Source organism: Lacerta agilis, chromosome 14 (genome assembly GCF_009819535.1).
Source record: "Lacerta agilis isolate rLacAgi1 chromosome 14, rLacAgi1.pri, whole genome shotgun sequence".
NCBI lineage: Eukaryota > Metazoa > Chordata > Lepidosauria > Squamata > Lacertidae > Lacerta > Lacerta agilis.
In genome coordinates, this window is record NC_046325.1 from 6353434 (window position 1) to 6366255 (window position 12822).

Consider the following 12822-nt stretch of genomic DNA (forward strand, 5'->3'; position numbering starts at 1 on the left):
TTTACGACTACAACTCCCATCGGCCCTAGCGGGCGAAGGCCTCCTTAACATTCTGAATGAATATTAAAAGCGCCCAACGAAAGCGGTTTGCAGACACAGACCAATCGGGATGTAAATAAGCGGATGAGGTCCCGCCCTTTCTGTCACCAACCTCCCGCCTTCCTTTTCTTCTCGCCGCTCCTCATTGGCTTCCGGTTTCTAAGGCGCGCCCCAAGTAGGTGGCTCCGCCTCCTCTCGGAACTTTGGCTTTGCCGGGCGCGCGGGGGAGACGGTTGGAAGCCGTATTTTGGCCTCGTGCAAATCGAGCCCTCGGGTCAGAAAGAAAAGGTGGGGAAAGGTGAAAGCTTCTCGTGACGTCACTGGCAGAACCCCCACTTTTTTCCTAAAAAAGAAACGCGCGCGGAATTGGGGGTGGGGCATCTTGGTGTGCCTCGATGTTTAACTCATGCTAATTTTTACTTTTTGCAAAGAAAATGGGCTTTTGGGGTGAGTAGGCGGGGTGTTTGTTGGTATTAAGGCTAACAAAATATATGGAAAGGTGCACATGTTTTTTGACTGTTTTACACCAGGCAGGCAGACATTCAACCGGTAAAGCCTCCCCTCTTCGTTTAAAAGGGAAACTGCACCAATTGAATTTCTGCCTGCCTTGCAGATTTGTAAGGCCGTGGAGCTTTTCCCAGAGAAAGCAATGACCCTCCTGGGAAGAAACGCCTAAAAACTTATTTATACGCATTGGGAGGACCCATTTCTTTCTTCTGCTATATCTTTGTATGGTGGCAGTGCTGCTGTTGTGGCCTCCTTGGCCTGCCAGTTGAAGACCAGTTGCCTCAAGCACAGGGCTGGGAGTGTCATATGATGGCGGTGGTGGATCTGTGCAAAGGATGGGATGTTTAGCTTGGGGTGTGCCCCATTGCATTCTGGGGCAATGGGATGAGGAGTCTGGTTTTGGGTCAGTGTGATTGGCTGCAGCAGCATATAGTGATGTCTCCTTCAACTTGCCCTACCCCTTGAGGGAGAGCAAATGGAAAGGACACCCTCCTCATGCTTACCGTGGGATTGGCAGGAGGAGGACCAATGAACCGGAGTGCCTTAAAGTAGATCTACCTCAGGATCGCACAATCTCTGTGATGAGGACATTCAAGGATGCTTCTTATAGGTTAGCATGACCTAGTATGCTCATTTTCAGATGACACCAAACTGGGAGGGGTAGCCAATGCCGCTGAAGAGAGAATTGGGATTCAAGGTGACCCTAACAAATTGGAGAGCCGGGCCCAAACTCATAAAATGAATTTCAGTAGGGACAAATGACGGGTTCTGCACTTAGGCAGGAAGAACCAGCTGCACAAATATAAGATGGGGGACACCTGGAGGCTGGAGCGAGCTTGTTTTCTCTTGCTCTGGAGGGTAGGACCCAAACCAACTTGGTTCAAGTTACAAAAAAGAAGATTCCAACTCGACATCAGGAAGAACTTTCTGATAGTAAGAGCTGTTTTGACATTGACACTGTCTCCCTCAGGAGGTTATGGACTCCCCTTCCTTGCAGGTTTTTAAGCAGGGGTTGGACTAGATGAGCCTTGAGGTCCCATCTAACTCGACAATTATCCAATTCCGTAAGGAGAGAACAAAAAAGGTATTCCTCAGTTTAGCTCAGAGTGTCAGGTTGGAGTGTGGCATATGTGTGCATCTCCTTTAGGGATTAGAATGACTTCCCTGAAATTGGGGGTGATGGAGGGGAGGAGTTTATGTATTCCTGTGCGGGAAGCTTTGAGTAGATGCCTCCATAGCAGTGCCTATACATATGTTGGGGCACACTTCCAACAGGCATCTCCTAAAGTTCGCCTGAGACAAACTCATAACTTCCCTTCCGCTGACACCTTTTACATATGCTTATCTGGCTGGCAGTGGTATATAGATTCCTTCTTCAGCCAGCACTGATATGCCAGAGACCAGCTGTGCTTCCAGGTTTGCTTGTTGCTGCACAAGACAGTAGGGGATGTTTCTGTATGGCAGCAAGTATATATTTTCCCCGAGGGACCTGTCTGTCTTTCTGCCTGCTAACAGCTCTCATCTCACCTTTTTCTTTTCTAGCTGATTTTCCCTGGTAAAAGGCCAATGGCATCTGCCTTAGGGACCGTCGGTGTTCAGTTGCTGCGGCAGCCAGGTAACTTCATTGGGGTTATTTGAGGGGAGAGTGAGGCATAAAGCAAATGTGGGGAACCTTTGACCCTCCAGGTGCTACTGAACTACAACACCTACTGTCCCTGGCCATTGGCTATGCTTGCTGGAACTGATGGGAGTTGTAGTTCAGCAACATCTGGAGGGACAAAAGTTATCTGCTCCTGGCACAGAGCTTTACTCTCTTTTGACATTTCCTTTCCCCACAGGTTGTGGGAGCTGCCTGCCCCCTTGCTCGCTCACCGATGAGGATCTGGCTTCCTACCCTGGCTTGGCTAATCTCCTTTTGGGCCTGACCAGCCATATGGACTCCAGTGGGCTCAGTGTACACTTGGCACAACAAATGGAGGAGGTAAGAGCAGGTTGTCTCATCCAGGCTAGTCTGTGCTTCATGACCACGCTGCGGTGTTGGACAATAAAAGCCGTCAGACTGCAAATCCGACCTCTCATTTTTAGGAGGAAGGGAGTCCCTTCTGGCTCTGCCGTGGTAAGATTCTAGGGTTGATGGCGACAGACGTGAGTCCTGAAAGTGGCAGGGTGTTGACATGCCGACTCTCAGCTGTGCTGTTACGCAAAGAATGCCCTCGTACAAATCTATGGCGCAGCTGCATTTGGAATACTGTGCACAGTTTGGGTCGCCTCAGGGCAGATAAATAAAGAAATATTTCTTCATGCAGTGAATAGTTAAAACTATGGAACTCGCTCTTGCGGAGAGGCAATGATGGCTATCAACTTGGAGGGCTATGAAAAAGGTTTAGGCAAATTCAGGGAAGAAACAGCTACTGATGGTTACTAGCCATTATGGCAAGGCTCAGTGGCCCATCCCCATGTGGCCACAGGGTTCTGTCTTGGGCCCAGTCTTATTCAACATCTTCATCAATGACTTGGATGATGGGCTTGAGGGCATCCTGATCAAGTTTGCAGATGACACCAAATTGGAAGGGGTGGCTAATACCCCAGAGGACAGGATCACACTTCAAAATGACCTTAACAGATTAGACAACTGGGCCAAAGCAAACAAGATGAATTTTAACAAGGAGAAATGTAAAGTACTACACTTGGGCAAAAAAAATATGAAAGGCACAAATACAGGATGGGTGACACCTGGCTTGAGAGCAGTACACGTGAAAAGGATCTAGGAGTCTTGGTAGACCACACACTTGACATGAGTCAACAGTGTGATGCAGCAGCTAAAAAAGCCAATGCAATTCTGGGCTGCATCAATAGGAGTATAGCGTCTAGATCAAGGGAAATAATAGTACCACTATATTCTGCTCTGGTCAGACCTCACCTGGAATACTGTGTGCAGTTCTGGGCACCACAGTTCAAGAAGGATACTGACAAGCTGGAACGTGTCCAGAGGAGGGCAACCGAAATGGTCAAAGGCCTGGAAACGATGCCTTATGAGGAACGGCTTAGGGAGCTGGGTATGTTTAGCCTGGAGAAGAGAAGGTTAAGGGGTGATATGATAGCCATGTTCAAATATATAAAAGGATGCCATATAGAGGAGGGAGAAAGGTTGTTTTCTGCTGCTCCAGAGAAGCGGACACGGGGCAATGGATTCAAACTACAAGAAAGAAGATTCCACCTAAACATTAGGAAGAACTTCCTGACAGTGAGAGCTGTTCAGCAGTGGAATTTGCTACCAAGGAGTGTGGTGGAGTCTCCTTCTTTGGAGGTCTTTAAGCGGAGGCTTGACAGCCATCTGTCAGGAATGCTTTGATGGTGTTTCCTGGTTGGCAGGGGGTTGGACTGGATGGCCCTTGTGGTCTCTTCCAACTCTAGGATTCTATGACCAGTTTGCCCAGCCCTATATAGAATTCAGGTTGCGTGATTTGGCTTTCCTCTGAGCTGCATTGGTCCTCAATCCCTCCGCCGTTGCCTAATGCAGGATTTGTACAGCAGTGGATGACTCTAAGAGTGTGTTTATTTTTTTATTAAGGAGGTACCCTCACTGCTGTCTCTCTCCCCCCCCCCCCCCGCCCCCAAATGGCCACACATTTCCTCTTTCGTAGGCAAGAAAGGAATTGCAGCGGTGCCGAGGAAACTGGTTGAAATGGGAAGTGGTCCATCGGCTTCTGCAGGAGGCGCTAAGGGAACTGGGAACTGGCCTGTCTCCACGGGACCAAAAAGTAATGCTTGAAGGGAAACAGTGGCGGGGGGGGGGGGGAGAAATTGGAGGATGAGCGAGGGCTGTCGGTAGGAATCTGGAAGTAGGCAGAGCTTTGAGAGAGGCTGGCTAAAGCATTTGGCAATAAGCATTACTGAAGAAAAATGGTGTTGTGCTTATAGTCGGCTTTTGAAGTGGGCTCGTGGAGCGCTCTAACAAGGCTCAGAAACAGACAGCGAGATCTCGGTTTGTTTGTTGAAGGCATTTACAATGTGCCCTTTAGCCAGAAAGACTCTGGTAGCTTACAGAAATGAGTACTAAGATGATCTTGCCTGTCTACTATCTAAGAAACCCATGACACATGAGGAAAATGGGATGGAAGAGAGAGGAAAGGAGAAGCTGTTTAGGGAAGACGGTTTAATAGACTATTGTATTTTAATATTCTGTTGGAAGCCGCCCAGAGTGGCTGGGGAAACCCAGCCAGATGGGCGGGGAATGAATGAATGAATGAATGAATAAAATTTATTATTATTATTTATTAGCAAGCACAAGCCCACATTCTTAAACCTACACTTCTTATAATGAAGTGATGAATGTGTAGATTCTGGCCGTTTAGAGGAGCAGGTCAACTCCTGGCTGCTTCTTGTCGGGGAAAGAAACATGGGGTGATAAACGGGAAAATCAAGCCTTGAAACAGTGAAATGTGATGGTTTTATGCAAGTTTCAGAGAAAAGCCTTGTGTGTGTGGAAGGTCTGGCGAGGCTGATGAGAGGCTTTGTGTGGGAGAGATTTGCTTCCCCCCCCCTCCAACCTCTTTCATTCCTGTCCCTCAGTTCCTTGAGGTCCTGGAGCAGCAGCTTTTGGTAGCTGAACTGAAACGGATGCTTGATCTCGGCCCTTCTCTGCAAGACACACAACCGTCTCTTTTGGGTTTGGAGGCCTCTGATCTACAGGAGCTTCTTCCCCCTAACCAAGTAAGATGGACATAAGTAGAAGAATTCCCCACAAGCAGAGCTGTTGAGAGGCCCAAGCGTAGAGGCCCAATCCTTCCTTTTTAGACCGCGTTACGAAACTTATAATTTACTGCAAGAAGAGGGCGCGTTATTCCCCAACTGGCCTTTTCCTCCTGTTCAGGATAGGCTTAATGAGCATGGTGAAGATCAGGCACTCCCAGAAGTTTTGGGACTCCCATCATCCCTAGCTAACAGGACCAGTGTTCAAGGATGATGGGAATTGTAGTCCCAAAACATCTGGAGGGCCGAGTTTGGGGGTGCCTGGTGAAGATTCATCTGTAGGGCAGGGGCTAATATATGAGAGATCCTGCCCCAGGACACAGGCAGGGCCAACGTGAAACCCCCCCAAAGGTGTGTCCTCTCAGTGAACCCTGGGAATCTTAGCTCTCTAAGGGAGTCCTTAGTGCCTTTGTGAAATTAAAAATGCTTCCTAGTGGTATTCCCTCCCACCTCCACAATCTGTGTTTTTATCACCAAACTAGGTGTGAGCGAAGCTATATTTCAAGAAAGAAAGGCCTACTAGTCTGGAGTGTAGCATGCTCTAGTTATCTCCCACTCTGACTACTGCAATGCGCTCTACGTGGGGCTGCCTTTGAAGGTGACCCGGAAACTACAATTAATCCAGAATGCGGCATCTAGACTGGTGACTGGGAGTGGCCGCCGGGACTATGAAAGACCTACATTGACTCCCAGTATGTTTCCGAGCACAATTCAAAGTGCTGGTGCTGACCTTTAAAGCTCTAAATGGCCTCGGCCCAGTATACCTGAAGGAGCGTCTCCACCCCCATTGTTCAGCCTGGACACTGAGGTCCAGCTCCAAGGGCCTTCTGGCGGTTCCCTCACTGCAAGAAGTGAAGTTACAGGGAACCAGGCAGAGGGCCTTCTCGGTGGTGGCGCCTGCCCTGTGGAACGCCCTCTCATCAGATGTCAAGGAAATAAACAACTACCTGACCTTTAGAAGACATCTGAAGGCAGCCCTGTTTAGGGAAGTTTATAATGTTTGGTGTTTTGTCGCTTTTTTAATATTCTATTGGGAGCCACCCAGAGTGGCTGGGGAAACCCAGCCAGATAGGCAGGGTATAAATAAAAAATTATTACTATTAGTAGTAGTATGGTCACTGCAGGAGGGGATGTTCCTTTAGGGGCTTTTATCTCCTCTCTCCCCGTTACTTCAGTCGACGTGGCTTGCGAGTGTTTGATGTACAGATCCAGTGTGCCCAACGCTACGCGATAAGCACTCTGAAAAAATCCCCGGCGACAGTTAAGCTTGTTCACATTCATAGTACTGATGCGGCCTCTCTTTTCTGCACTTTGCCACAGGAGCTGGAGCAAATGCAAAAACACCTCCCCGCGGAATTGGAGAAACGCCTTAAGTCCAAATGCCTTGCCGTGCTCGGTTACTACCTCCCTGAGAGTGGTGAGATGCCATTCTTCCCCCCAGGCTGCCTCAGCTGGAGAGGGTCTCTCGTTCCATCAGCTTTGCCGAGACACCGGCTCCAGCGGCCGCCTTCTGCCCTTGAGCTGTTTCTGCGCCAGCTGGTCATTATCGGAAGAAGCATTGCCTGAGTTCGCTTTCCCCCTCTTCCCTCCCTGTCCCCTCTACCTAGTGTGTCGTGTTTTCTAGTTTGTAGGCCTGTGGGCAGCAGGGACCGTTTAGTTTTAATGGGTTGTGTGCAAACTGCTCCGGGAGCCTTTTTGGCTGAAGAGCGGGGTGCAAATACTTGAAATGCAAATACAGTGGTAACTCAGGTTGCAGACATGATCCATTCCGGGGTGCTGTTTGCACCCTGAAAATCCACATCCTGAGCAGCGATATGGCGCTTCTGCACGTGCGGTGAAACACGGAAGTAAACACTTCCGGGGTTGCCGCATTCGTAACCCGCGCCATTCGCAACCTGCAGCGAACGCAACATGAGGTATGACTGTAGGGGGGGAGCCCCCTGCAGGTGGGGGGAAGCCCATAACAATTCTGGGGGATTTAAGGGTGCCATGTGGGTCGGGGCTGCCTGTTGACCTGACCTCTCTTCTTCTCAGATGGCGCTGGAGAAGTTGCACGGGCAGCAATGCTGGGGACCTTGGCAGAGTGCTTGGCTGCAGAGAAGCAGCGTCTGCGAGAAAGCCAGGCTCGGCACCAGGAACTGGTGGGGTTGCTGGAGCAGCAGAAAGCCGCCTATCCCCAGGTAACAGCTGGAGGAGGGAGGGAAGTCTGCCAGTGTGGGCTGTGGGCATGCCAGAAGTCTCCGTGCACACTTTGCCAAGAAAATTGTGCAATTAAGGGGGGGGGGGGAAATCATTCAGCTTGCACAGTTTAAAACACATTTTGTTTGTTTGTAACGAGGAGAATTAAATTGATAACATTGTTAAAAGCAGTGTTTTCCTACCTCTCCCTTGTGCTCACCCTCTCTCAAAATTTGCCCCTGAAGGGCAGGGGACACCCTGGGGCAGATTTTGGGGGACATGGGGAGAGGAGAGGAAAGGAAAGTCTTGTTGTGTAAGTGGAGCACCTTGTTAAAAAAAAATCAGAATGTTTCAACGAGTCCAATATTTTTTCTGAGTATTCCAAAAATGTTGGAGACAACCGACTGCTTTGATTTATTATTTTTAAGTGCAAAATACCCTGTTTCTCTTGCATAAATAGTAACTAGGTAAATATTAAATAACCTGGAAATAAATGTGTTGCTAGCCCTACAGCAAATCTTTAAAATGAATCAATGCCTCTGCCAGATCACAATTGTGCTTTATCGTTTCCTAAATAGGCATATTTACACCCTGTCTATCAAACAGAGGCACTTCATTTTTGTCTGATGAAAACAAGCTGGACATTTTCATTCCGACCTTGCTTCTGCCTGTATACGTCATGACTTAAGTTAGGTCCATTAATTTCAATGCTCTGATCAGGGTTTAGTCCAACACAGCCCTATGTTTTTAAAGCTTTGTAAGTCACTGAGAAAGTCGTAACGTAGCAAGCAACTGATTAATCGATTAATCACTAATTTCACTCTCCACAGGTCTTGTTACGCTGCTTGGCCATACTGAAACGCTTGGCACGCGAGTTCCGCCTTAATGCTCAGTCTGAACTCGACTATTTCAGCACCCAGTACCTAGAGACCAAATGCAATGCCATGTTCTTCAAGATACGGTGAGGCCTTACCTGTGTCTGTTCGTGTCATGTCAGAGATTGTTTGCAAGGCTGGAGATGAAACGAAAGATGGCTTAGCCTTAGACCTCACCCCGTGTCAGAGACCAGGCTGAGGAGTACTGCTCTGATGAAGAATGGTGCGAGCCTCCCCCTCCCCCTGCTCCTGACCTGGATCCTGAAGCTTCCCAGGAGCAGTATAGATTTGGAACAGTGGTTTTCCGACGGGCATAGTTCTGAAGACAAAAGTTGGGACAAACTGGGGGGTGAACAGCAAAGTGAAGAAGAACTGGAAGAGAGGGTCTGAGCTAACAGACTCTCTCGCTGGAAAGTGTCCAGCCTATTAGTCCAAGGTCACGTAGAGCAGTTAAGGTGGCTACACAAAAAACACAGTAGTTGCGAGATCAGGTTGCAAGGCACGGAAGTGACTAGACGGGAAGTGGGTGGAAACCTTAATTGGGAGCACCTTCATTCCGAGAATGGCTTTGTTCTTTTGCTGTGATCATTAAAGACTCTTTAAATGGTAAAGTGAGCTATGCTGACTTCAACCCCTGGTGGCATCTCCGGGTAGGGTGAGAACCCTGCCTGAAAATCCTGGGAAGCCACTGCCGGTCAGTGCAGACAATAGTGCCTGATTGACCGATGGTCCGACTCGGTGTAAGGCAACTTCCTATGCTCACCCAGATCAGATCTGTCTCATGAATATGGTTTAGTGATCCACCATGTATCCAACCTGGGGTGTCTGTCATAGGGTAGCAAGTCATTATGTCTAAAGGGAGGTTTTCTGTAGTTTCCAAGAGAGAATTAGAATCCAGGAGATGCTTTGAAAATTTGGTTTGCGCATAACGTTGGTCGTACTCGCAGCAGACCCTTTGAAACAAAGGGACGTGACTAACTCAGATTTGTTAATTTGAGTAGGCCTTTTCCGAGTAGGAAGTTGGGTCCAGCTCAGCGGTTAGGAGTTGTTGCAGTTATCTGTGAGTAAGGGGCAGAGTAGAAGCCATACATGGGAGGTGTTACAGGAAGAGGACTCTAGTGTCTGTCAATCCTGCTCCTCCAAATAATTCTTTCTGCCACAGGCTCGAGGAGCTGAGCATCCTTTTGGAAACCTACACGCCTGAGAAAGTGGATGTGCATCGGATGATGAGGTAAGTGTGTGTGTGTGTGTGTGTTGGAGCGGCCAGTCTTTATTTATGGCCGTAAAGCTAAACACGGAGACTCCCGTGGGTCCCACTGCTGTGGCAGGTGTGAATACAGATAGCAGCTGGAAGGTGATTACCAGCAAATGGTGTTTTGTTGGCAGGCAGCTCCCTTTTATTTATTTATTTTTTTAAAAAAAAAATCTCTGAGGTACCCTAAGTCACAACGAGTTGTGCTGCAGAGCTTTTGCTGACTTTGCATCTGCACTAGAGGGTAATGCCAAGACCTTATTGAATCATAGAATTGTAGAGTCGGAAGGGACCTCAAGGGTCATCTAGTCCAACCCCCGGCAGTGCAGGAAAGTTGCTTGTTTGTGGTCTCTGTCCAGCCTTACATAGAGAATTGGAGAACTGGAACCAGTGACAAAAATGCTGCTGTTCAGGTTTCCATCTGATCCGTTCCATTCTTCCTCCTGGCTAGCTTTCTGTTCATTCTCTTTCTTCCTCCATACCCTTGGGGTTCCCCAGGCCTGCCAATATGTCCCATTTCTCTCTCTCTCTCTCTCTCTGTGTGTGTGTGTGTGTGTGTGGTGCCATTTTTGGCTTTGCCAAAAGCATTGTTACTCACAGCCTGAGTACCATAATGTTTCTATCACTCCTTTCCTCCAAGGAGTTTAAGATGGTGTACCTCCCCATTTTATCATCACAGCAACCCTGTGAGGCAGGCTAGGCTGAGAAGGTAGTCTTTGCGGGTACCCTGGTGCCTATGGGCGCTGGGTTGGCAACCCCTGCTCTAACAAATATGCCATACCAGAATTATAAGGAACGATCTTTGTTCTTGAGGCTTGGAAGTCACAAGGAGATAACTCTGAAGAGGCACCTTTCAGCTACCTATGGAGATAGGCCAAAGGCAAGGAAGTACCTTCTCAGTAACACGACTCTAGTCAGACTTTTTTTCCGGATGGACAGGAACGGATTGTGGAAAGAAGCTGGGTTTTTGGGTATCTGCTACGAGGCTGGAAAAGTGTGTCTCTGCATAGCTTTTGCAGAAGCTTGTCCAGCATGCCAGTCTTCCATGCCTCGTTTTTTTTCCCTAGGGACAAACTGCAGACAGCACTAAGCCAAGAGGAGCAAGACCTGGCTACTTCTCGCAAAATCGTCTCCAACTATGAGACACTGGGCCCAGAGTTCGAAGAACTGGTGAAGGAATATGCCCGGCTGCAAGCCATCATTGAGAACAGGCGCTGGGCCCTGAGAGAATTCAGCAAAGACTGAGGCCCTGTTTGGGCACGGACTGGTTGAATATTGATCCGTTTAGTGTGTAACGACTGTTTTGTACAATAAATTACGGAGGAAATGCTGGCTGGCTGGCTCCACATGTCTCTGTTGCTTTCCCTCTAATGGATAGACACCTGAGTCCTGTTTTTCTCCCCTGCCCTGTGAACAGACTGTTGGATTTCTCACAGTATCCATTTCCAGTTCACTAAAACATTAGCATTTCCCAGAAGAAAAACTTACACTTACATCCTCCAGGACCAGATTTGCGTATCGTGTTGTTGAAGTCGGCAAACCTTTTGTTAATCAGAGCGAATGGTTCGCACCGGCGGTTGTTGTGGTTGCCCCTGTGGCTTTTTCTGGCTTGCTCTCTTTATCCAAAAGCAAAAAATAAACCCTGCAATCGTTTGTCCCCGTGCTTTCTTACTTGGTGAAATGTGCAGATAAGTGGAAGGATGGCTTTTGTGGGTTGGCATCTTGACCAGCAGCCAGCTCCCAAGTTCTGTTTGCAGCGCCTTCTGCTGGGGAAAGAACCTGGAACATGATATTAGTTGCCAGAGACCGAAAGAGAGCCTTAAACATCTCCAGATACTGTACCCAAAATAAATTGATCTGCTGTTGTTTGGACTGTAATTTTCAGCTGTTTTGGGAGCCAGTTGGCTTCAAAGGCACATATAAATATAATATTCAACTGAATTATGAATACAATAAATGAATATCTATTTATCTATATGCTTCCACCAGACCTGTGGATAGTCAGTTTTCCTGCTATATTTTATGTTACTAAACAGCCTTTTGTAAAATTTTTAGCAAGCAGAAAATAAAAATAGACTGCTGTTGGTAAAAAGGGATTTAAAAATAAGACACCTGCAGTATTTTTCAGTATATCATAGACAACTTCAATTAATTAACTTTGTAATGGTTGCTATTTGTTGCTTGGTGTTTTTGATTATTTTTAAAAGCGTTATTGCTTATTGAAGAGGCTAACTTTGATGCATTAAAAAACACCCCTTGAAGGCGAGAAGGGATGCCTTTTCAACAATGATGTGCTCAGCTACTGCATTATTTAGGAAAAACAAATAAGGGCGTTCTGCCAGCAGCCCATATTTAACTGCATAAAAGAAAACCAGCCTTCTATCTTGGTCCCAGTAGTAGCTAAAGGGTTTATTAGGTTTGCAAGCAAATATTCCTTGCTTGGGAATTTAAAATGCAAATATGATGTTGGAAGGAAATATTCAATTGTTTAAGGCCAATATGAAAAATTAGGACTTTTTCTGCTGTATTTAAATATTGCTCAAATCTAAAGGGTTCATATGAAAATATTTATAATTTGTGTGCAAAGCTTTCTGCCACGTTTGGGCAGGCTTATTTTTATGCGGATTAACCCTGCAGTATGAGGCGGAGACAAGATGTAAAATAACGCTAATGCCTAAATGGCAATAATATTTTAATTCTAAACTGGTGTAGGGGTGGAGGAAAAATTACGCCCTTTCCGAGCCAGCCAGGAGTCGAACCTAGAATCTTCTGATCCGTAGTCAGACGCGTTATCCATTGCGCCACTGGCCCTTAGACGTTCTGTGAGCTTTACGGCACCTTCCCTATAGAGCACGCTACGACGGGCGAGCGCGAAGAACGACAACTTAAAACCTGTGCCGTGATGCATGCCGGGAACTGCAGTCCTCAGACGAGCAGAGAGCAAGGCATGCTGATCTTTAGTAAGAACAGCAGGGGAACATAAAAGACCTCAAGCTCCTCTCCACCCAAGAGCATGATGGGAAACTGATTCCTTTCCCCCGACGCCTCATTGAGCTAGAAAGCTATTTCCCCGCCCCCGGCTTGGAGTAATTGGCTCCTCCTCTCATTCCTGCCCGGGAAAGGCCTCCTGCGATTGGCTGGACCTTTTATTATTTTTCCCCCCTCCGAGGGCGTCCGCTGATTGGCCAGGGCGACGAAGTGGGCGCGGCTGCCGGGCTC

At 47.7% G+C, this 12822-nt stretch overlaps 1 protein-coding gene and 1 non-coding gene across 3 annotated transcripts; one reads left to right on the forward strand and one right to left on the reverse strand.

Moving 5' to 3' along the window:
- The first annotated feature begins 108 nt into the window (after positions 1-108).
- HAUS4 (HAUS augmin like complex subunit 4) lies at positions 109-10935 on the forward strand. 2 transcript variants are annotated; one of them, XM_033170387.1, is made up of 10 exons: positions 109-327; positions 2089-2161; positions 2385-2527; positions 4191-4307; positions 5119-5259; positions 6619-6715; positions 7333-7478; positions 8307-8437; positions 9514-9582; positions 10671-10935. In XM_033170387.1, the coding sequence occupies exons 1-10, from the start codon at positions 124-126 to the stop codon at positions 10846-10848; spliced, it is 1299 nt and encodes a 432-aa protein (XP_033026278.1). In that variant the 5' UTR covers positions 109-123; the 3' UTR covers positions 10849-10935. The 2 variants fall into 2 exon arrangements, with proteins under 2 accessions (XP_033026278.1, XP_033026279.1); XM_033170388.1 differs by lacking the exon at positions 109-327 and adding an exon at positions 388-486.
- A 1406-nt stretch (positions 10936-12341) lies between these two features.
- TRNAR-ACG lies at positions 12342-12414 on the reverse strand. Its single transcript has one exon. It is a non-coding gene; the product is annotated as a tRNA-Arg (tRNA).
- Between the last annotated feature and the right edge of the window lie 408 nt (positions 12415-12822).